General features: G+C 39.5%; 2 protein-coding genes across 2 annotated transcripts; one reads left to right on the forward strand and one right to left on the reverse strand.

Moving 5' to 3' along the window:
• Window positions 1–15,579: 15,579 nt before the first annotated feature.
• Window positions 15,580–16,464, reverse strand: LOC138887920 (uncharacterized). Its single transcript, XM_070169713.1, has 2 exons — window positions 15,916–16,464; window positions 15,580–15,861 (listed from the first exon to the last, which is right to left on the reverse strand). Exons 1-2 carry the CDS (start codon window positions 16,462–16,464, stop codon window positions 15,580–15,582), a joined length of 831 nt encoding a protein of 276 aa, XP_070025814.1.
• A 5,985-nt stretch (window positions 16,465–22,449) lies between these two features.
• Window positions 22,450–23,244, forward strand: LOC138887922 (uncharacterized). The gene has a single exon (XM_070169714.1). The coding sequence runs from the start codon at window positions 22,450–22,452 to the stop codon at window positions 23,242–23,244; it is 795 nt and encodes a 264-aa protein (XP_070025815.1).
• Window positions 23,245–25,033: the final 1,789 nt, after the last annotated feature.

Consider the following 25,033-nt stretch of genomic DNA (forward strand, 5'->3'; position numbering starts at 1 on the left):
ATCTATGAGTTACCCTTCTGTGTTGCGAGGTGTTATGAGTTGTTGGTTATATGCACGTATGGTGCGGCTCTATTGGGGTTTCATAGTGGCAGTCGAGCGGGAAGAGTAATCGGGTGTTACTCGATGAATGGCATATCGATTATGTCCTATCGAGTTTGCGTGGTATATGTTATTTGTTTCACCGTGGGTGTAATGATTTTCTTTGGTTCCAGACATCAAATTGTGTGTGGTTGTCGATTTCGAGTATAGTGACTTGAGGTGTTTCATGTGGAGCAGTGTTTGGATATGATCACGCATTGCAGTGAAGCTATGCGGAGATATGACCTTGCGAGTTAGATTCGTGTGTTCTATTTCTATGATGTGAGATGGGTTCTCAGCCTTGTATTGTGATGGTACTGGTGAGCTTGAGGGATAACTCTTTCATTAGATTCATTTTCATGATTTGAGTATGTTCGGACCGTTGCTTATTGGTGCGCGTATTATGCAAGTTGTGGCTTAGGCCTGTATTGATGTGTCATGTCACCAAAGTAGTGTGTTGGATTAGAGGAGATCATTGGGATCATTAATGAATACGAACGGATTCGGTTTCAGCATGTTGGAAGGATAATATCGAGGTTCGGCTCGGAAAATGCTATGGTAATTGCAGGGAGAAGTGGCTTCATGAATGGTTGATCGGAGAAATGGTTATGGATTACTGCGTGTTTTAGTCATCATTGGAAGCATATAAAAGTGTTGGAATGAAACTTTAGTTGATAAGAGATTTTCTACCGGTATTCGGGTGTTGTGTGCAACTGCTGGGAATGGAAGTTATCGCTACATGTGTTTGCGTTACGTGTTATATCATATAATTGCACCTGAGGTAGCAGGCATGGGTTATTAAAGATGGTTCGGGCCTATTCAGAGTATAGATGTGAGGTTTTGATCGTATTGATGGTTTCAGAAGTGGAAATGTGGTTCTATGGTTTATGGGCTAGATTGGATTGTGTAATTTTATTTACAAGGTGTTATCGGACCTATGTGAGATCGGGAGATGTGGGATCACCCCCGGATATGTTCATGGTGAGGTTATTCAGCAAATAGTTGACTTTTGGAACAACTCTAGGCACGTTTGAGGACGAACGTATGTTTAAGTGGGGGAAGATGTAACGACCTGACCGGTTGCTTTGAGCTTTTGCACTTCGCTTGCCAGTTCTCGGGCATGACTTGACCCGTGTGATGTATTATGACTTATGTAAATTGTTGGTTTTGGTTTTCAGGGAAATCAGAATGAATTTGGAAGAATAGTTCTCAGTTGTAGCTTGAAGTTGGAAGGGTTTGACCAAGATTTGACTTGCTTGTATATGATCTCGGATGAGAATTTTTATGATTTGGCTAGCTTCTTTGGGTAATTTGGGACTTAGGAGCGTGATCAGTATGCATTTTGGAAGTCCGTGGAAGGTTTAGGCTTGAATTGGCGAAATTGAGATTTCGGCGTTTTCCGGTTGATAGGTGAGATTTTGATATAGAGGTCGAAATGAAATTCCGAGAGTTGCAGTAGTTTTGTTGTGTCATTTGGGATGTGTGTGTAAAATTTCAGGTCATTCGGACGTGGTTTGGTTGGGTTTTTTATCAAAAGCGTATTTCGGAAGATTTGGGAAACTTAGGCTTGAATCTGATGTGTTTTGGGTGATTTGATGTTGTTTGAGGTGTTTTGATGATTGGTACAAGTTTGAATAAGGTTTTAGGGTGTGTTGGTGCCTTTGGTTGAGGTCCCGGGGGCCTCAGGTGAGCTTCGGATGGTCAATCGGACCATTTTGTGCCTTAAAAGATAGCAGAAAGTTGCAGGTTCAGTGTTGTAGGAATATTGCTCTTCGCGATCGCGTAGAGTGTCTCGCGATCGCATAGAAGGAATCGAGGAGGGAGTCCAGTTGCTCTTTGCGTTCGCGATTGGAGGCTCGCGATCGCATAGCATGGGAGAATTGTTCATCGCGAACGCGTGAGGGAAGTCGCGTTCGCGTAGGGTCAATTAGACCTGGGTTTTGGCAGGTCGTTTGTGCATTGCAAACACGGGGTTATGTCCGCAATCCCGTAAGGTTATTTCATCTGGTCATCGCATCCGCGTGGTCCTCGTCGCATTCGCGTACTGTAATTTTGGGAAGTTTAAGATTTGTTCTTCGCGATTGCGAGGGGAGTACCGCGATCGCGATGAAGGAAATGCATGCCTGGGCAGAATGTTTTTAAATCGTCTTGTTCGCGAATGTGGGTCTATTTTAACCCATATTTGCTCATTTTGAGAGATATTTGAAGGAGATTGAAGAGGGATTCAAGGGGAAACGATTGGAGGTAAGAATTTCGGACTAAAAACTCGATTATATTGTGAATTCTACCTAGAAAATCATCAAAACTAAGCCTAAAATTGAAGAATTAGGGCTTGAGAAATTGGACTTTTGATTTGGGATTTGAAGGACCATTTGGGGTCGGATTTGAGAACTTTTGATATGTATGAACTCGTGGGGAGATAAGGAATCTATTGATGTGAAATTTTCTGAGTTTTGAGAAGTGGTCCCGGGGCTAGGGTTTTGGTAATTTCGGGATTTGTGCCCGTTATTGATTGTTTTCGCTTGAGCTTTGTTCCCTTAACATATTTTGATGTTCTCGTTCTAATTTTGGATAGATTCAACGCGCGTGGAGGCCGATTCGAGGGGCAAAGGCGTCGCGAGCTAGAGATTTAGCCGGTTCGAGGTGAATAATGATTGTAAATGATGTTCTGAGGGTTTGAAACCTCGGATTGCACATCGTAGTGTTATATTGAGGTGAGGCACACGTTTGATGACGAGCGTGGGGTCATGTACTATTGGGGATTGTAACTTGGTCTATCCCGATTGATGATTTTACCGCGTATTTGACTGAAACTTATTTGTTATCATCTTGATTTGGGCTGATTGCCATATTTGGGCTTCGTGCCAACTATTTGTATCCTTCAGGGATTTTTATTACTATTTCTTCACTGTTTTGACTTATTAATTGAACTCAATCATGTTATTTTCCACTGTTTTACTACTCAACCATTTTTACTCAGTTTTGAGACTTAAATGATATTTTAAATGATGTTTTGGGCTAAGAAATACTGTTTTACTAATGCCCGAGGGGCTTGTGAGTATTTTTGACTAAGTAAGGCCGAGGGCCTAGTTGTGAGGAAACACTGATACTGATTTGAGGCCGAGGGCCTGAGATATGTACGCCACGAGTTGGCTTGTTGATATTATTTGTGAGCCTGAAAGCCTGAGATATATACGTCACGAGGTGGCTTGATTGATATGAGGCCGATGACCTAGATTTGATACCATGAGATGGTTTGATATTGCGCTTGGGCCATAAGGGGCCCCTCCCGGAGTTTGTACACCCCAGTGAGCGCGTGTACCTATTGTGATGTGAGATATAGCCCGAGGGGCTGATGTTGTACTATGTGATAGCCCGAAGGGCTGGTATTGTTCTGAGATATTGCCCGAGGGGCGGAGTTGTTGACATTGTGCCCGATGGGCGAACCTTTATGTGTTTATCTTTCATTCTTACTTGTCATTTTACCTGTTAAATTATGGTATTTGTGCCCGAGGGGCGGATTTCTATGCTTATCTGCACGAACTGTTTTGCATTCATTTGTGTAACTGTTGGAAAGTCATTTTCAAAGAAGTTTAAACTGAGCTAAGAGGTTTTAAGAGATTTTACAGCTTCACTACGTTCTTACTGGTTTTTGAACTGCTTCTATACAGCATCTCGATATGCTTTACGTGATTTCTTGCCTTCAGTATTTATTTACATTGGTTACTCACTGAGTTGGAGTACTTACTTTACTCCCTGCACCTTGTGTGTAGATTCAGGTATTTATACACCCGGTAGCGGGTTTTGGCTGATCGGAGTCAGAGTCATCGGAGTTTAGCAAGGTAGCTGCCGGCGTTCGCAGCTTGCTTTTCTCTCTCTTTATCTTATTAGTTTGTATTTGTACACTTCAGACTTTCAGTTGTATTTATACCCTAGTAGATACTCGTGACTTGTGACACCCCGGTTAGGGCTGTGTCGGGTTGTATTTCTGCTACATATTATCGTTAAATCATGTATAGATTGCTTTTATATTGTTTAACTATTTTAAAAAGTGAAATGGGTTTAATTGGCTAGTCTTGTCTTCACGAGAGGCGTCATCGCGACCGGGTTCGGGGTTAGGGTCGTGACAATACAACAACTTCCTTTCTTCTATAAATAGAAGAGATTTCAGTTCATTATGTACATTAGTTTGAATTCGAATAATATATCAATTTCCCTCTATACTTGTCTTTAATTTACAGTCTTTATTTTATAACACATTATCAACACGAGACTCCGCCATCTCGAGCAAATATTTTGAAAGTATCTGAGGTAAGAACTTTCTTTTCCTAAATAATGTCAAATCTTTCTAAACTTGAATTTGTAACCTTGGATATATCGGGCAAAAGCTACATGTCCTGGGTGCTTGATGCTGAAATTCATCTTGATGCGATGGGTCTGGCAGACACCATCAAAGACAAAAATCAGGCATCAAACCAAGACCGTGCCAAAGCAATGATATTCCTACGCCATCACCTTGATGAGGGCCTGAAAATGGAATATCTTACTGTTAAAGATCCAGTCATACTGTGGAATAATTTAAAAGATAGATATGACCACTTGAAGATGATCGTTCTTCCACAGGCACGATATGATTGGACTCATCTAAGGCTACAAGATTTTAAATCTATCAGTGAGTATAATTCTGCTATGTTCAGAATTATTTCCCAATTGAAATTATGTGGTGATAATATTACTGATCATGATATGTTGGAGAAAACTTTCACCACTTTTCATGCCTCGAATATGCTCCTGCAGCAGCAATATCGAGAGATGGGATTTAAAAAGTATTCTGAACTTATCTCACATCTTCTTATAGCAGAGCAACATAATGGGCTATTAATGAAAAATCATGAAAGCCGACCTATTGGTTCTTGTCCATTCCCTGAAGTGAATGAGACGAACTTCCACCAAGCTAAACGTGGAAGAGGTCGTGGCCCCAGTCGTGGTCATGGCCGTGGTCGGGGAAGAAACCCCAATCATGGTAATAATAATGCACCAAAGAACCCCCCTCACCACCAGCAATGGAAAAGGAAGGAACAAAAGCATGAAGCGGTGCAAGCACCAAATGCAGAAAATGCATGCTACAGATGTGGAGGAAAAGGGCACTGGTCACGTACCTGTCGTACGCCAAAGCACCTGGTTGAGCTTTATCAAGCCTCCCTGAAGAAGACAGAGAAAAATGCTGAAACAAATTTTATTTCTGAAGATAATTTAGACTTCATGCATTTGGATGTAGCTGATTACTTTGCACTCCTAGAAGGAGAAACAAGTCATGTAATCGGTAGTGAATCTGTAGAAATGTAAATATTTTAATTTTTGTTGTTTGTAATAGATAGTATGGTTATGTAATTGTTATACATAAATAAAAGTTATGCTTTGATAATAATGTTTACTATAATATATTTTATTTATGTTATTTTGAAGAATATGTATAATCCTCAAATTATGTTTGGATCAAAGACAAATCATGAAGATATTTGTGTTATTGATAGTGGAATAACTCATTCCATATTCAAGGATCAGAAATACTTTTCTTATTTGCATAAGGAAAAAAGCAAATGTTTCAACAATTTCTGATAATATAAGTTTGATTGAAGGCTCCGGAAGAGCCATTATATTTCTGTCTAAGGGAACAAAACTTATTATAGATAATGTATTGTTCTCCTCCAAGTCCCAAAGAAACTTGTTGAGTTTTATAGATATCCGCCGAAATGGGTATCATGTTGAAATAATAGATGAAATGAACGTGGAATATCTTTGTATTACAAAGAATATTTTTGGCCAGAAATGCATTGTAGAAAAGTTACCAATTTTATCTTTTGGCTTATACTATTAAAAAATTAGTACAGTTGAAGCACACTCTATCGTAAACCAGAAGTTTACGGATTCAAATACTTTTGTGCTTTGGCATAGCCGTTTGGACCATCCTGGATCAATAATGATGAGACGAATTACTGAAAATTCGAGTGGGCATCCATTAAAGAACCTGAAGATTCTTACAAATGACGAATTTTCTTGTGATGCTTGTTATTAAGGCAAAATGATCACTAGACCATCACCAATGAAGGTTGGCATTGAATCCCCTGCCTTTTTAGAGTGTATACATGGGGATATATGTGGACCTATTCACTCACCAAGTGGGTTGTTTAGTTATTTTCTGGTCCTAATAGATGCATCTTTAAGATGGTCTCATGTATGCCTACTATCATCTCGCAACCTAGCGTTTGCAAAGCTATTAGCCCAAATAATTCGATTAAGGGCACAATTCTCAGATTATCCTATAAAGGCTATTCGCCTTGATAATGATGGAGAATTCTCATCTCAAGCTTTTGATGATTATTGTCTATCAGTTGGGATAAAAGTTGAACATCCTGTAGCTTATGTTCATACTCAAAATGGCCTTGCAGATTCATTTATTAAACGCCTGCAATTGATAGCAAGACAACTACTTATGAAAATAAAATTGCTCACTACTGTTTGGGGCCATGCTATCTTGCATGCAGCATCACTTATCCATCTCAGACCGACACATTATAATAAATATTCTCTGTCATAACTAGTTTTTGGTCATGAACCAAATATTGTCCATCTATGAATTTTCGGATGTGCTGTATATGTGCCAGTAGCACCACCACAACACAGTAATATGGGACCACAGAGAAGGATAGGAATATATGTTGGGTTTGAATCACCCTCTATTATTCGCTATCTCGAACCATTGACAGGATATTTATTTACTACTCGATTTGCAGATTGTCAATTTGAAGAAACAAATTTCCCACAATTAGGAGGAGAGAAAAAGGAAATCAAAAGAGAAATTGTGTGGAAAGTTTCATTATTATCTCACTTTGATCCACGTACCCCTATATGTAATCAAGAGGTCTAGAAGATCATCCATTTACAGAATATAACAAATCAAATGACAGACGCATTTACTGATTTAAAAAGGATAACTAAGTCACATTTCCCTGCAGAGAATGTGCGTATCCAAATTGATGCCCCAATAGGACCATCTACTAGCATGTGAGCTAGTGAACCTAAAGCACGCCTGAAGCGTGGTAGGCCTTTAGGTTCTAAGAATCGAAATCCTCGAAAAAGAAAATTGACAAATGATCAAAATGATACTATGAAGGGATCTCCTGAATAGAACCAAGATCTGATTAGTTGTGCGATTCCTGAAGAAATTAATGAACCCGAAGCTCATGTGAGTGAGGAACTTTAATAAGTTCGACCGGTGATGGGATTTATTTAAATCGATCTGAAATAGTGGTGGATAATATATTTGCATATAATGCTGCACTTAATTTTATGCAAGATTGTGAGGATCTTGAACCTCGATCTGTCGAAGAATATCGACAAAGATTTGATTAGCCAAAATGGCAAGAGGCAATTCAATCGGAATTGAAGTCACTTGCTAAAAGAGAGGTATTTGGACCAGTAGTCCAAACACTTGCTGGTATAAAACCAGTTGGTCATAAATGGGGTTTTGTGTGAAAAAGGAATGATAAAAATGAAGTTGAAAGATACAAAGCTAGCCTTGTTGCACAAGGATTCTCACAACGACCTGGAGTCGATTTTGATCAAAAACATATTCACCTGTTATGGATGCCATAACATTTCGATATCTCATCAGTTTAGCACTACATGAAAATCTTGAAATACATCTAATGGATGTAGTTACAACTTATCTGTACGGTTCACTTGATAATGAAATTTGAAGGATTTAGAATGCCAGAAGCAAAATCTCAGGAAATGTATTCAATCAGATTACAAAGATCTTTGTACGGATTAAAGCAATCTGGGCGCATATTGTATAATCGCCTTAGTGAATATTTGCTGAAAAAAGGTTACATAAATGATGTTATTTGTCCATGTATTTTTATAAAAAAAAATGGCATCAAAATTTGTTATACTTGCTGTTTATGTTGATGACATAAATCTTGTTTGAACTCCAGAAGAGCTCCAAAAGGCAATTGAATATCTTAAGAAAGAATTTGAGATGAAAGATCTTGGAAAGGCAAAACTTTGTCTTGGTCTGCAAATTGAACATTTAGCAGACGTGATTTTTATCCATCAATCTGCCTATACAGAAAGAGTCTTAAAACGCTTTTACATGGACAAAGCGCACCCATTGAGTACACCAATGGTTGTTCGATCACTTGAATTGAATAAAGATTTGTTCCGACCTCCAGAAGAGGACGAGGAACTCCTTTGTCCCGAAGTACCCTATCTCAGTGCAATTGGTGCACTAATGTATCTTGCTAATGCTACAAGGCCTGCCATAGAATTTATGTTAATTTACTAGCAAGATACAGTTCTTCTCCTACACGAAGACATTGGAACGGGATTAAGAATATATTTCTATATTTAAAGGGAACTCTTGATATGGGTTTGTTTTATGTTAACAAAGATAGTACAAATCTTGTTGGTTATGCAGATGCAGGTTATTTATCTGATCCCCATAAAGCTCGATCTCAAACCAGGTATGTGTTTACATATGGAGGTATTGTCATATCATGTCGCTCCACAAAATAATCTATTGTTGCTACTTCTTCAAATCATGCTGAGATAATAGCTATTTATGAAGCAAGTAGGGAATGCGTATGGTTGAGATCAATAATTCATTTTTGTTAGTTTGTATGAGTCCACCAAATTGTAGAATACTTGGTCCTCTATGAGATAATACTGAGAATGCTAATACGACTGTAAGTAAAGGAGGCAAGGTATTTTTACGTGGAAAAATTCCACACAAGGGGATCAAAAAACCACGACTTACACTTATAGGCTTTTAACTTCACTAACTTGCAATATCAGTATTACAAGCCACTTTGCAATAACCCTATTACAAAGAATTCAACTAACTCGTGATGCTCTCACCACAAGCCACTTTATAACTCTCCTAGTTAAAAAGGCTTTAAACTTATGACTAATCCTAGTCACAACATAAACTCGGAAGTTTACGGATTTTTGGTTTTTCCTAATACAAAGCTTCTAAGAAAGCAAAATAGGAAATACAATGAAGAACAAATAACAAGATTACAACTCAACTACAGATATACATAAGCTCATTGTGAAACTGATCCTTAGTGGAGTTGTCTTCTTGTTCATGACACACCAGTGACTTCAATGCCGGATAAACACTATTATACTTGAGAGAATATCACTGAATGCACAAGTGAAAAATGTTGTGCCTTGCACTAGGTTGTTATATCACAAAAGACATCATAATGGATAGTGATGTCAATTTTTGGTACACACTTCTTCCCAATGAGAAGTGACTGCTGCATTGTCTGCACAGTCACTTCTGTGCAGTTGCATTCCAGCTATATAGTTGATTTGTACTTCTGTTAGAGAACACTAAGGGACCAGGTCCTAGTTGTGTTCCTCTTTTGAAACAGTTGCGAGATAGTCACTTTTTGTTGTTACGTTCCAGCTGTACCATTGACTTGTACTTCTGTAAGAGAACCCTAAGGGACCAGGTCCCTGTTGTCTTCCTCTTTATAATGATTACGGATAGTCACTGACTTGTACTTCTATCGAAGAACCCTAAGGGACCAGGTCACCAGGTCCCTGTTGTGTTCCTTCATGTGGTTGTTCATTCATTTGCTGATTTTCAGACTGGACATTATTCAGTTTGAAATGTGTACCATGTGAGTCAGGTTCTCTATCTGGTTCTTTACAACAAGTTTGTTAGATTATCAAAACATAAGAAACATAAGGCAAAGACATTGAAAACCCATCAATTTCCCCCTTTTTGATGATGACAAACTTAGGCATGGATAGTATTTGTTTAGAGCAGAAATAACCAGATAAGATACCAGAGACTACACAAAGTTCCCCCTTAATCTTAGAGCTCTCCTGAAAATCTATTTTCCCCTTAATCTCAGATCTCTTTTTCTTTTTGATTCCCCCTTAATCTCATAGCTCTCTTGAAATCTTATATTCTTCCCCCTTTTGGCATCATTAAAAAGAGCACAAGTAGGTAATTAGCATAAAGAAGTCTAACACAGCTAGCTCATGCCACATATATGCACACAACATGACAGAAAAGAGAAGCCAGAGGAATACAGCATTGTACAAGCAAAAAGGGAAGCTGTTTTATTAATGTTTACACTAGACTGAGCAAGACATGAACAATAAAGGTGAATTCCAGCATGCCATAAAAAACAAACAAAAATAAAACAGCAGCCACAAAATATTAGAGCAGAAATAGTTGGACACTAAGAGGATCCTAGGACACAAGAAAAAGGAGGCTTGGAAGAAGAGACAACAATGGTTTTGAGAACCAGGTCCAGTCGAGCATTTGCGGACAGTTGTTCTTCAAGTAATTGTGCCCGAAGTTTATCATTTTCCTTTGTCAGTCGGGCAACTTCTTCATTAATAGAATCAGGTCCTTTAACTGCTTGACTGAGCTGAGTTTCCAGTATGGCATTTCGAGCCCTCAACCTTTGATCTCTTCAAAAGCTACATTTTGAGCGTTGATCAGCTGAGAAATGGTCGAGATGCTTCCACCAACTCTTTCTACACATTCACATTCTTCTAAAGTGGTCTTAGAGAAAGTTTTCTTGCGTGTGCCCACTCTGGAATTCCCCAAGGGGACCTTGTCGAATCTGAATACCTGAGTGAGGAGAAAGCCACATTGTAGCCCATGATTCCCACCTTTAAAGTTTGCCACCTTTTGCATATGATCTATCATGATTGCTGGCAGATGGATTGGGACAAACTCATCAAGCGCTTCCATTAAGACCATACCCGATTTTGTAGCAATAGACCGCCTCTCAGAACGAGGTAAGAGCACCTTATTGACTAGTTCAAAGAGAAGTTGATACTCAGGAAGCAATATTTTCTTATGCACCTGTTCCCCCTGCTGAATAGCTTGCTCCTTCATGATGGCTCTCCTAAAGTTTACACCACAGACACCCTTGACTGAGGACATCCCTTCACATGGAATTCTGAGAACCTTTCCCAATGTTGAAGCGTCGAGTACAATGTCTACTCCATTTACTAGCGCACAAATGTGATCCCCCTCAACAATGAAGAGATATGCGTAAAAGGTCTGTACCGCATCTTCGTACACCAGAGGCATGCTTCCTTCAAACAAGTGTTCCCATTGTTGAAATTCCACAATCTCCAGAATTTGTCTCATACCGGCCATCTCCGAAATTGCTGGGTCAAATGTATGACCCCACAAGACTTTCTGAGTTCTTAATCTCTGCTTCTAAAGACCACTATCACTAGGCATGACCCTCAGAGCACTAGGTTCTTGAATAGTTTCCCATTTACATTTGCCAGATCCTTCAACAAACTTTTGAGCTTTCATAGATTGTTGCACTACGGAACCAAGTTCCTTTGGAGCGTTTTTGTCAATCCCACTTACTGGAGCACTCTTGTCAGTAACAAATTCCCCTTGATTCATCAACCTCTTTTTCCTTGTCTTGACACTCCTCCTACTTTTCTGCAGTGTAGACTCAAAACCCTCTTTCTGTTGTGACCTGATAGTGGGTGACTTGGAGGAGGATTCTAAGAGCTTAGGATGATTAAGAGGTGCAGAAGTGGGTTTGCCTGGAAGAGGATCAGGTTCTTCAGTAGGTTTTTCTGGGAACATCTTATGAGCCAAATACTCGAGGAGTACTATGGTTCTTACATCGCCTAGGAATGGAGTTTCTTCCCCCTGATACTTAGACGAGAGATATGCTCCTTCATTCATCAGACTCTCAACAGCGAGAGCCATGATATTATGCGCTGCTTCCTTTTCTGGTGACTCTTTGCGAGTCATTAAGTCCAAAATAGAGGAGTTCAGATACTGATCAGGATCATCCTTAGGGACCTCTAACACTTGAGAGGTGAAACCCTTTGAGTATTCTTTAATGAGATCAGAGGAGTGACGAGACATAGAGTTCTCAGTATATGGGAGAAAATAGGGTTTGTCAGAAAAGGAAAGACTATAGGAAAAGGGGAGGAGCAAGGTGTGGGTAAAGTAGTAGAAGGAGTGAAATAGTGAAGCTCTGGAAATGATTTCAAGGGTTATAAGGAAGGAGTGGTGTTAATAGTGGGAGAAAGAGGCGATTATTCGATTGCCATTATAGGAGTATTTGGAATATGAGTAGAGTGAGAGAGAGAGATGAAGAGAGGATCACAGCTACACAGAAGAGATGAAGGTTCATGATTTGCTGTGAGGGAGAAAGAAAGTTTTATTGAAAGAAGGGCTAATGATGAGAGGAGAGAGAAATGAGTTCTAAATAGTTCTGAAAATGGCGGTAGGTTTGTGGAAAAACGTTACCGTACAGAGGGAATGAAGGGATTTGAAAGACAAGACATGACATGTAGACTTTGAAAAGTCGGATGATGTGGCAGTTGAATTAATTTTGTTAATAATTTTTGAGAAGGCATGCGAAACAAGCACATTACTACTATCCTGGGGTACAAGAACGTGATGCCAGAACAATTTTTTTGAAAAAGGTTTTAACAACTCCTCTTTCGCAGTTCATAATTGTACCTTTAGCTTCTATGGTCGTCATGCGTGTTTACCTGCAACGGTATCGGTGTGAGTTAGGCTTGGACAGAAAACACTTTAGCTAATTTTACCTGAAGGTGTTTTTCATAACCATCTGATGGAGAATCAGGTTCTTCATTAGATTTCAATAACTCCAGCTTCACCTTGTTTCTTCCAAAATGTTCTCTCGTCAAGGCTTTGGTGAGGATATCTGGAATTTGGTCTACTTATGCTGCATGACTTTCCACAGATCAACCCTTTCTCTACATTGATCCTCAGAAGACAGTGCTTCACCCCGATGTGATTGGTCCTCTTATCTTGAACTGGATAGAGAAGGTATATCATTAGAAGATACCCCAAAATCTTCCAGTTGCTTCTTAACCCATAGGGTTTTAGCACATCAGGATGCTGCCACTACACATTCTGCTTCTGTTGTTGACGAAGCTATTGAGTTTTGCTTCCTTGTGTCCTAGGAGATGAATTATGATCATGACAAGTGAGCCATTCCAGAAGTGCTTTTCCTGTCCACAAGATAACCTGCATCGTTAACGTCAGCATACCTAACAATATAAGAACTGTTACCTGAGGGGTAATGCAGGACCAGGTCTTGAATTCTTTCAAGGTATCTCAAACTTCTTTTGGCGGCCCTCATGTAGGATTCCTGAGGACTTGACTTTGGATTATATTCTAGAGTGGAGATAAAAAAGGGACCAAAATTTTTTTTTTTAAAATTTTCAATACTTGTCTAACTCAAAAAAAAGGAGTAATTAGGTTATCATATAGATGAGAACTTTTGTGTTTCTAGTTTGGGACTGACGCTTGATTGGTAGGGGAACTTGGGAGGTTAACTTGATTTCCCTACACTCTTTGTTCTGTTAATTTTGGAGCACCATGAAATGCATCTCCACTCTTTCTTCAGCTTCAGTGGTAGTAAGTAAGGTACCAGGTTCCTTATGAGAAGTGGAAGATGATGTTGCATTGTCTTTCACCTATCTCCTTCATCTTACTCATCATCTCAGCCTCCCTATTTGAAACCTCAGATATTTTCCAAGGACCAGAGATGATTCATTATATTATATTGATCATCACTGTTTCTTCCTTAGTTAGAGGAAGGTGTCTTGTTGAATACCCTATGAGCACTTCCTTCCACTTAATATGCCCTTTGTTGTAGACTTTGTGACCTTTGCTTTGTGGAGAGTATCCCAAAAGGATTCCTTCATTGCCTTTAAATTAAACTTCCCAAGCTGGTCCTTCCTTTTGTCGAGAACATGGCATTCTCAGTCAAGAAGGTTCTCAGATGAGTTGTCTTTGGTTTTCTTCCATTTGGCAGCTCATAGTGGGTTTTGATTCAGGAGGGACCTGATCATACACTTGTTCACCAAGTAGAAAGCAGTATTTACTGCTTTTGCCTAGACACTCTTGGATATTCCATTATCGATGAGCATTGTCCATGCCATGTCTTCCAATTCTGTTCTTTCTTTCAGTAATACCATTTTGTTGTGGAGTCCTTGGTGTTGAGAAGTTGTGTGTGACTCCATTTTTGTTACAAGCTCATCAAATTTTTGGCGTTGTCCCATTCTGTTCCATGGTCAGATCTGATGCATACTACCTTCAATTTTACCTTCACTTGGATCTTCTTGACAGAGGCCCTTAACATTTTAAAAGTCTCATCCTTTGTTCTAAGAACCGGTGCCCCGGTGAATCTTATATTTGACAGACCACGAACTAGGTCCTTCTCAAGCATCTTATATCACCAACTTGTAAGGATTCAAAATCAGCAACGTAGATGTTCTTGTTTCCTTTTTGGCCACAAAGACCACCTTGCTAGTCACCAGATTGGTAGTTGTGCACTCTTTTGACAAGAACTCTACTTTGTTCCCTTCAACACAGATTTGAGAGACACTCAAAAGACTGTACTTCAGGACATCCACATAGTACACGTTCTTAATTGAGTGACAGAGAGATTTTCCAACTTTTCCAGCACTGAGAATATGCCCTTTCCTTTATCAATGGATACATTCCTTTCCTGCAGGGCTTTTAGTGAGAAGAAATCTATGGTGCTTCCAGTCACGTGCTTTGGTCATCCACTATCCTTGGTTCATTGCAGTCCGCTTCCTCTCACTATTCCCTGCACATGCAAATTATGGGTTAGATTTAGCAACCCAAACTAGTTTGGATCCCTTGTTATGATAAAAGGGATGTATAAGGGCTTTTCTAGTCCATGCAAGCAATATTCGTTTCTTGCGACCGGTACGTGGTCCCTTATTAGTAGTCACCTTGTCAGTAAACACTTTGTTTTTCTGAACAGATTGAACCCTAGCCTGACAATTTTCTTTGAAGTTCCCATTGTTCCCACAGTAGGTACACAACCAGTTATCAGGAACAGTGACGTACTTGCTGTGAGGGTTGTAGGGAGTTTTCTCCTTTTGGAACCCAATTCCCTGTCTATTTCCACTGTTATTCAAATACATGGCAGTCACAGCATCTGAGGACCAGGTCCATTTCAGAGATTTCTCAAGATCAATTTTGACTTTCTCCAATTCAGCTTGAAGATGCCGATTTTTCTCAAGTTCGCCACATAGACTAGTTTTCACATTATTTAATTCATGTTCAAGCTTGATGTGTCTCACTAGTTACTTCCTTCCCTTTACCAAAACTCCCAGTCCTATGTTCTCTATTGATTCCCTCAATGGTTTCCTCTACGTCAGTGATTATCACTAAGAAATCATCCCTCTCTTGCTCAGTAGCAGAAATTTTTTCTTCTAGGGTGTGTTTCTCCTTGTTGAGACCTTCTATTGTTTCCTTCAATTCAACTACCACAACCATCAGGTCATATCTCTCATTTTCTACACTAGTTATCTTTTCATTTAGAGCTTCCTTTTCTTTTTCAAGATTAGCTATGGTCTCATTTAGGTCCACTACACAGACCACCAGATCATCTCTAGATTGTTCGGCTTCTCCTAGTTCTAAGTCAGGATCTCCTTATCATTATCAAGGCTATAATAAGCATCAATTAAAACATTGGCTAATGACCTCAACTTCTTAGAAGAGTAGGATTTCAGATTTCTCTGAACATCAATAAAATTTACCTTATCGTCTTCATCTTCTTCATCCTTATCAGACTGAGCCATCAGCGCGAACAATGAGTCATACTTCGTTGCTTCAGTTTCTACTGCCATCATGAAACTATTTTCTGCATTTGGTTCCCTTTCTGATTCACTGGAGGAGTCTCCCCAAGTAGCAAGAGCCTACTTCACAATGTTGTCATCAACGCTTTTTTGATTGAATCGTTTGTCTGGAACCAGGTTCCTTTTTGTTGCTTTGTCAGGATTTTGTTTGTATTGCTCCTGTTTCCCGAGTGGGCAATCTTTGATGAAATGCCCTGGCTTTCTGCACCTGTGACAAAGATCGTTGTTCCTTGCTTTACTTGAACTGTCCCTCCTTGGTATACCACCATTTTTTTGAACCATCTTTTGAAATCTTTTAGTAAGGTAGGCCATGTCACTATCTTCATCACTTGAATCACTGCTTTCAGCTTTGAGCACCAGGTTCTTTTCCTTCTTCGGCTCTCTCCTTTCACTGTCTTTCTTTCTTTTCATCTCGTATGTCTTCAGATTACCAATCAACTTATCCATGGTTAGAGTTTGTAGGTCTTTAGCTTTAGTGATAGCATTTACCTTACTTTCCCATGAACCAGGTAGAACACTGAGGATTTTTCTTACAAGTTTATTTCTGGGAATAACATCTCCAAGTAAATGAAGCTCATTTATGATGGAGGTGAATTTGGTGTGCATATCCTGTGTAGACTCATCATCATTCATCCTGAAGAGCTCATACTTTGTGGTGAGCATGTCAGTCTTGGATTGTTTAACCTGAGTAGTTCCTTCATATGCAGTTTGCAACACTTTCCATATTTCTTTGGCAGTATTACAAGCTGAGACTCTGTTGTACTCATCGGGTCCTATACCACATATCAAGATTTTCTAAGCGCGATAGTTCTTTTCCACAGCTTTTCTGTCAATATCACTATACTCCTTTCTGTTTTTCGGCACCATTGGTCCAGTTTCTTCAAGCTTCTTCATAGGGACATGTGGACCATCACAGATGATGTCCCACAGTTCTGAATCTTTGGCCATTATAAAATCATACATGCGTGTCTTCCACCAGCCATAGTACTGACCATTGAATCTGGGAGGTCTGTAGGTTGATTGTCCTTCCTCAAAGTTGGGTGGAGCAGCCATTAAGATCTTTTCTAGTTGTTAACCTTTTAGAAAGAACCTGCTCCGATACCAATTGTTAGTTTGTATGAGTCCACCAAACTGTAGAGTACCTGGTCCTCTATGAGATAATGCTGAGAATGCTAATACGACTGTAAGTAAAGGAGGCAAAGAATTTTTACGTGGAAAAATCCCACACAAGGGGATCAAAAAATCACAATCTACACTTGTGGGCTTTTAACTTCACTAACTTGCAATCTCACTATTACAAGACACTTTGTAATAACCCTATTACAAATACTTCAACTAACTTGTGATGCTCTCACCACAAGCCACTTTATAACTCTCCTAGTTACAAAGGCTTTAAACTTATGACTAATCCTAGTCACAACATAAACTCAGAAGTTTATGGATTTTTGTTTTTTCCTACCACAAAGCTTCTAAGAAAGCAAAATAAGAAATACAATAAAGAACAAATAACAAGATTACAACTCAACTACGGATATACATAAGCTCATTGTGAAACTGATCCTTAGTGGAGTTGTCTTCTTGTTCTTGACACACTAGTGACTTCAATGCCGGATGAACACTATTATGCTTGAGAGAATATCACTGAATGCACAAGTGAAAAATGTTGTGCCTTGCACCAGGTTGTTATATCACAAAAGACATCCCAATGGATAGTGATGTCAATTCTTGGTACACGTTTCTTCCCAATGAGAAGTGACTGTTGCACTATCTGCACAGTCACTTATGTGTAGTTGCGTTCCAGCTGTATAGTTGACTAGTACTTTTGTCAGAGAATACTAAGGGACCAGGTCCTAGTTGTGTTCCTTTTTTGTAACAGTTGCGAGATAGTCACATTCTGCTGTTATGTTCCAGCTGTACTGTTGACTTGTACTTTTGTAAGAGAACCCTAAGGGACCAGGTCCCTGTTGTGTTCCTCTTTATAATGATTGCGGACAGTCACTGACTTGTATTTCTGTCGGAGAACCCTAAGGGACCAGCTCACCAGGTCCCTGTTGTGTTCCTCCCTGTGGTTGTTCATTCATTTGTTGATTTTCAGACCAGACATTATTCAGTTTGAAATGTGTACCATGTGAGTCAGGTTCTCTATCTGGTTCTTCATAACAAGTTTGTTAGATCATCAAAACATAAGAAGCATAAGGCAAAGACATTGAAAACCCATCAATTTTATTTGAGAAAAATGTGGTTTGGAATGTGAGAAAAGACCCACAATTTTATACGAAGATAATGCTGCATGCATGGCCCAATTGAAGGGAGGATTTATAAAAGGAGATAGAACAAAGCACATTTCACCAAAATTATTCTACGCACACAACCTTCAGAAAAATAGTGACATTGATGTGCAACAAATCCGTTCAAGTGATAATCCAACAGATTTATTCACTAAATCTTTGCCAACTTCATCTTTTGAGAAGATGGTATACAAGATTGGAATGCGGAGACTCAAATATTTGAGACAAGGTTTTCATCAGGGGGAGTAAAATACGCGATGCACTCTTTTTCCTTTACTAAGGTTTTTTCACATGGGGTTTTCCTTATAAGGTTTTTAATAAGGCACCTAGCAATGCGTATTACTAAATATATGTACTCTTTTTCCCTCACTAGGATTTTTTTCCACGTGATTTTTCCTAGTAAGGTTTTAATGAGGCACGTTATCTTTTAATGAACATCCAAAGGGGAGTGTTATAAATATATTATATTTTGGATGTTCATTTAGTACTCCGATGTAAATAAGCTTCCTAAAGAAGCTTATCCATATGGGACTTCGCCATAAATATGTTTATCTATTTAATACTCTATTGAAAATAAGCCTCCTGAAGAAGTTTATCACTTCGGTACACGGTTATGGATAAACATTACCCCCGGTAGAAGATTATCTATACCAAGTACAATGAGCTTATCCTTTCAGTACTCTGTTATGGATAAATATTACCCCCACTAGAAGATTATCTATATCCGGTACAATGAGCTTAACCTTTCAGTACTCCGTTATGGATAACATTACTCTCAGTAGAAGATTATCCATATCTGGTATAGTAGCAGTTTGTAGTAGCAACTTACATAGCAGCTTCCTTTCTTTTATAAATAGAAGAGATTTCAGTTTATTATGTACCTCAATTTGAATTCGAATAATATATCAGTTTCTCTATGCTTGTCTTTAATTTATAGTCTTTATTTTATAAGAGAAACAAACATAATGAATAATGAGATATCTTTTTCCACCCTTTTGATTCCTTGTTTCAAAGAAAGGGAAAATGAAAGTGAAAGAAGTATTTGGATAACTCTAGTTCAGACCACAAACTGCTTTGTTACAGTGTCACCACATAAGAAAGAAATGTCTTGTACGAAAATGCCAACATCGACTTGTACTGAAAGAGCCAGAACTGATGCTAAGGTCCATATCCTTACTGATTTTTAATGGTGTGGGGATTTTGGGTTAAGGAATTAAATCTCGGGCAAAAAGCCCAAAACTGAAAGCGAAACGAAACACGCATCCTGCGAAATTTCCGATCCTTTTCCTCAATACCATTCAATTATTTCAAAGGAGAATAAAATTAATTAATATTATGTGATTTTGGCCCCGGCACCTGCGAATTATTTTTCTACACGACATAGTAGTTCTTTTGGAGGTACCCGTGGAGCAACAGTAAAATTATCTCCGTGTAACTTATAGGTCACTAGTTCGAGCTAAGGAATCATGCTCTGATGTTTGCATTAGGGTAGACTGTTAGTTGTCAACATCATATCCCTTGGGATACCGCTCTTCCCCGAACTCTGAATGAAAGCGGAATACTTCGTGCACCAAATTGTCCTCTTACACCACACAATTCTTTTGAATTTCTCTTTCCTTATTTATTGTTAAGTTATCAGTGATCCTCCTTAAATGAAAAAATCTTGAATGAACGGTGTCACTTACTACTTTTTCACTTGGTTGTCGCATAAATCATCTTATTTTATTGAACTATAAGAAAACACATGAAATTCTTTTCAAAGTTCATTGACAAGTTGTAACAAAAATTTCATGAATTTCTTTTTGAGGTTCATAATTCTGATGTCACAATACCTACCATATTTGTGCAATTGGTTCAGTGGTAAGCACAAGTGGACGACTCGTTTGACTAGACAGCCATTCACCAGAAAGCCCAGAATGTCCTGTACACGTGTTTTTATTAATCTAAATTTTATAGAATATGGTAAAAAAAAAAAAAAAAAAAAAAAAAAAAACTGGTCCAAGAGAAAATCCACGTCATCTAATTTTGATTCACCAATTTGCCACGTCGGATCATGTGGGCTCGGTCAAGCTTGGCTGAAGAATCAGAGAATATCCACCGCAGTTAAGAAATTATGCTTTTTGGTGTATGCGAATATCCGCTCTCGTAGCCATCCACTGACCCCACCCATGCCGAGTTTTCTGATTGTTAATTCGTTCTGATGCCGGCTGATCCAATGATAAAAATACCCCTGAAGCTTTTCGGAATTGCAGTGGAGCCACTGTGGTAACTTCTATTAAGGTGGTGATGAATTAACAGAAATGCCCTTGCCGTAATGCCGTCAATAAACATAAACGTTTCAATAAATGTCTGCTAACCGCAATTAGTGGATATATTCCGGAAAATATTATATAAATAATGGATTGCAATATAATGGGGTCATTTTGATAATATAAAATAAAAAAAAGATAGATATGGTGTGGTTTATCAATGGATATAAATTTGTCATGTGAAAAGGGTGGTTGTGTTTGTTTTTGACCTCGCAAAACATGCTTTATATTAATGCACGAAATTATAGCAGAAATGACAATGATGCTGAGGCATCAGACAACTTACAAGCCAATAAATATTCAGATGAAAATAGAGCAAATTTTAAAAAACTTTTGCGAACTCAACTTACGTGAACTGTTCAACAACAACAATAACAGACTTAGACTTTACCCAGTATATACGATCGAAATCAGGTATGCACAATTTTCCAGGCACAAGGATCGCTTCAAGCTCGAGTTCAGGTAAGGTCGAGTTCGAGCTCGATGGACCAGACTCGAGCTCGAAGACAGAATGCAATGTCCGAGGATCGAAGTACGCAAGGAACATCGAAGTCAAGTACAATCGGCTCCGAGACAGTGTCATTATGAGTTTGTTACAAAAGGACAAAATTCTCGCCACGTCCCTAAGATCATGGCGAAAATTCCGGAATTGATTTGTACGAATTAGTACAAATCCATACTAGGCGGTTATACAGCTGTCCCAATAAGATTTTTTTCTGTAAATGGAAATGTACCTTACTTAGGGCTCTCCTCCTATATAAAGAGAACCTCAATCATTTGTAAACATCATCTAATTATTGACAAAGAATACATTATCTTACTTTTTCACTCATTGTTCATCAGAATTGTTCTTTAGCTTTATTATTCTTGCTTTATTGTTCTAGCACGTCTCGAGGTCACTAGGATCGAGGTCGAGACTGACCTGTCTACTGATTTGGTCTTACTTATTTCCTTCATCTATACTACATATTTCTTGATTATTAATTAGTATTGAACTAAATCACGTATCTTTAAAACCACAAATCAAATTTAAGTGTTACTCGTATTTTCGAGATAAATAGTTTGGCGCCCACCGTGGAGCTAAAGATAATAGTGATTATTTCATTACTGATTCTCATAACACACGTTGTTTTCACACTTGCTCTTGTCAAAGATTCTTTGATTTCGGGATAAAACATGCCAAACTCACATAATGCACCCGTACACGGTAATAATGGTCTTGAGTTTCACGGAGAAAATGACAACAGAGTTGCTCCAGGGGTCGATGTACCACCGATAAACCCTGGGGAAGTGCCAAATGTGGAACCAGTGGATATTAGTTCACATATTGCTTTGAATGCAGATTTAGGCGCCGACCCCAGAGCAAGTGTACGCATGGAAGTCATATCTGATGGCCAGAGAACAAAGGGTGTAGGAGATGGAGGAATCAGCCTCCAAGTGATATTCGAGATGCTACAATCTCAACAGATTGCCATTGCTCAACTCCAAAGTCAAAATAAAACTCCAAGTGTAGCCGAACCATAAAATACTCGACGTACTGAACCGGCGCCGGAAAGATCAAACGAAAATGGCTCGGGGACTGACCCCACCATTATGAGGATGCTCGAGGAACTCACCAAGAGGATCGAGTCCGGGGGAAAAGAGAATTGAGGATAATGACAAAAAGGTGGAGACTTATAACTCCCATGTTGATCAAATACCGAGGGCACCCCCGGTCTTGAAAGGTTTGGACGCCAAAAAGTTCATACAAAAGCCGTTTTCTCTAAGTGCGGCTCTGATTCCCATCCCTAAGAAGTTCTGTATGCCCCATATACCAAAATATAACGGGACAACCGACCCTAACGAGCATATTACTTCATACACTTGTGGGATCAAAGGGAATGACTTAAATGATGACGAGATCGAATTAGTATTGTTGAAAAAGTTTGGGGAAACATTGACGAAAGGAGCCATAATTTGGTACCACAACTTGCCCCCAAACTCTATCAATTTGTTTGCTATATTTAGCAGACACCTTCGTAAAAGCACACGACGGGGCCATAAAGGTGGCAATGAGGAAATCAGACGTCTTTAAGATAAAACAGAGGAACGACGAGATGTTAAGGGACTTCGTATCCAGGTTTCAGATGGAGCGAATGGAATTACCACCGGTCTCGAATGACTGGATAGTACAAGCTTTTATGCAAGGTTTAAATAAGAGGAGTTCGATTGTGTCTCGACAATTAAAGCAGAATCTGATCGAGTACCCAGCTGTGACGTGGTCGGACGTACATAACTGTTACCAATCGAAAATTAGGGTCGAGGACGACCAGTTGGGAGCCCCCTCAGGTTCAGTTCATCATAACAGGTTGGCAGCTAAGCCTCCAACGGATACAAAAAGGGAATCAAGATCCAACAAGGAACAGTATCAGCCATATATCGATCGAAGAAACAATGGCTCGGGTCATAATGCTCCTCGGAATGATCAGAGAAACGATCGAGGTCAAAGCTCTCGGGGACTCAAGAGTAAGAATGGGTTCGATAATCACACTGACCCCGCAGAGGCATCTCGATTGTCAGAGTATAATTTCAACATAGATGCATCAGGGATTGTGTCATCTATTGGAAGAATCAAAGACACCAGGTGGCCCAGGCCTATACAAACCGATCCTTCTCAAAGGAATCCAAACTTGATGTGTAAGTATCATGGCACCCATGGCAATAGAACTGAAGACTGTAGACAGCTAAGGGATGAGGTAGTCCGGTTGTTCAACGAGGGTCACCTTCAAGAATTTCTCAGTGATCGAGCGAAGAATCACTTTAGGGAGAGAGATACAAGCAGAAAAAACGAGCAGGAAGAACTATAACATGTAATCCACATGTTGTTGGCAGTGTCGATGTCCCACAAAGACATGTATTCAAACGCACCAAGGTGTCGATCACTAGAGAAAAACGGACTCGGAGCTATGTGCCCGAGGATGCCCTATCATTCTGTGACGAGGAAGCAGAAGGGATATCCCAGCCACACAATGACGCCCTGGTAATTTCTATTCTTTTAAATAAAATTCAAGTTAAACGTATTCTAGTGGATCTAGGTAGCTTAGCAAATATAAATAGATCGAGGGTCGTAGAGCAGCTCGGCCTGTAAGACCAAATTGTACCAGCATCCCGAGTCCTAAATGGTTTCAACCTGGCAAGCGAAAAAATGAAAGGGAGATCATCCTACCAGTGAATATGGCTAGAACCATTCAAGATACGAAATTCCATGTCATCGAAGGCGACATGAGGTATAATGCACTTCTCGAGAGGCCATGGATCTACAACATGAGGGCAGTACCTTCGACCCTTCACCAGATGATGAAATTCCCAACTGAGGATGGTGTAAAAATGATTTATGGAGAACACCATGCTGCAAAGGAAATTTTTGCGGTTGATGAAGTGATGCCGACACCAAAGCCTTCGACCTCGAAAAAGTCGAACAACAAAGATAAGCAAGCGGCCAAATAACAATCACTGATCCCAGTCCCGACCAAGCCGGAGGAACAGGTAATCGAAGAGGAAGAAGAGGATTTCCTTACTCCTCGAACCTTCATTGTTCTCGAAGATTCAGACGCAACCAAATCAGCGGTCGAGGAGCTGGAACAAGTCATATTGATCGAGCTCATGCCCGAGAAAAAGGTATACCTGGGAACGGGGTTAACCCGCGAACTCAGGAAAAAATTCATTCAATTTCTTATCGATAATATGGATTTTTTTGCTTGGTCCCATCTAGATATGACAGGGATACCACCAGAAATAACAACAGATAGGCTAAGCACCGACCGGTGAAGCAAAAGAGAAGGTCCCAGTCCGAGGTGAAGCATGCATTCATAAAGGACAAGGTAACTAAACTTCTCAAAATAGGGTCTATTCGGGAAGTAAAATACCCCGAGTGGTTAGCCAACATGGTCGTAGTTCCTAAAAAGGGAAACAAACTTAGAATGTGCGTAGATTATAAAGATTTAAACAAGGCATGCCCTAAAGACTCTTTTCCATTGCCTAACATCGACCGCACGATCGATGCCACGACCGACCATGAGATCCTAGCCCTTCTCGATTCCTACTCCGGGTATAATCAAATTCAGATGAACCCGGAGGACCAGGAGAAGACTTCGTTTATCACTAAGTTTGGAACGTACTGTTACAATGTAATGCCCTTCGGGCTAAAAAATGTTGGAGCCATATATCAACGTCTAGTTAACAAGATGTTCGAAGAACAGATAGGTAAAACGATGGAAGTTTACATTGACGATATGTTAGTTATTCATGCAGAGGACCATTTAGCTCATTTGCAGGAAACATTCAAAATCTTGAGGAAGTACAACATGATGCTTAACCCGGAAAAATGTGCCTTCGGAGTTGGCTCGGGAAATTTCCTCGGCTTCATGGTATCTAATCGAGGAATCGAGATCAACCCCGATAAGATCAAGGCCATCAAATATATCACCATCGTGGATTGTGTGGAAGTCGTACAAAGATTAACAGGGTGAATAGCTGCTTTGGGTCGATTTATTTCGAGGTCATTAGATCGAAGTCACAAGTTCTTTTCCTTGCTCAAAAAGAAAAAAAGACTTCGCATGGACCCCAGAATGCCATCAAGCCTTAGAAGAATTGAAG

This window comes from Nicotiana sylvestris, chromosome 3 (assembly GCF_000393655.2).
Source record: "Nicotiana sylvestris chromosome 3, ASM39365v2, whole genome shotgun sequence".
NCBI lineage: Eukaryota > Viridiplantae > Streptophyta > Magnoliopsida > Solanales > Solanaceae > Nicotiana > Nicotiana sylvestris.

Excerpts from the sequence above, each read along its gene's own strand:
- LOC138887920 (XM_070169713.1), bottom strand. The coding sequence starts at position 16,464 with ATGCTCACCACAAAGTATGAGCTCTTCAGGATGAATGATGATGAGTCT. Across the intron at positions 15,862-15,915 it reads AAGCAACAAAAAGGAACCTG|GCTCTTGCTACTTGGGGAGA; the intron begins GTTCCAGACAAA and ends ATTGTGAAGTAG.
- LOC138887922 (XM_070169714.1), top strand. The coding sequence starts at position 22,450 with ATGAGGAAATCAGACGTCTTTAAGATAAAACAGAGGAACGACGAGATG.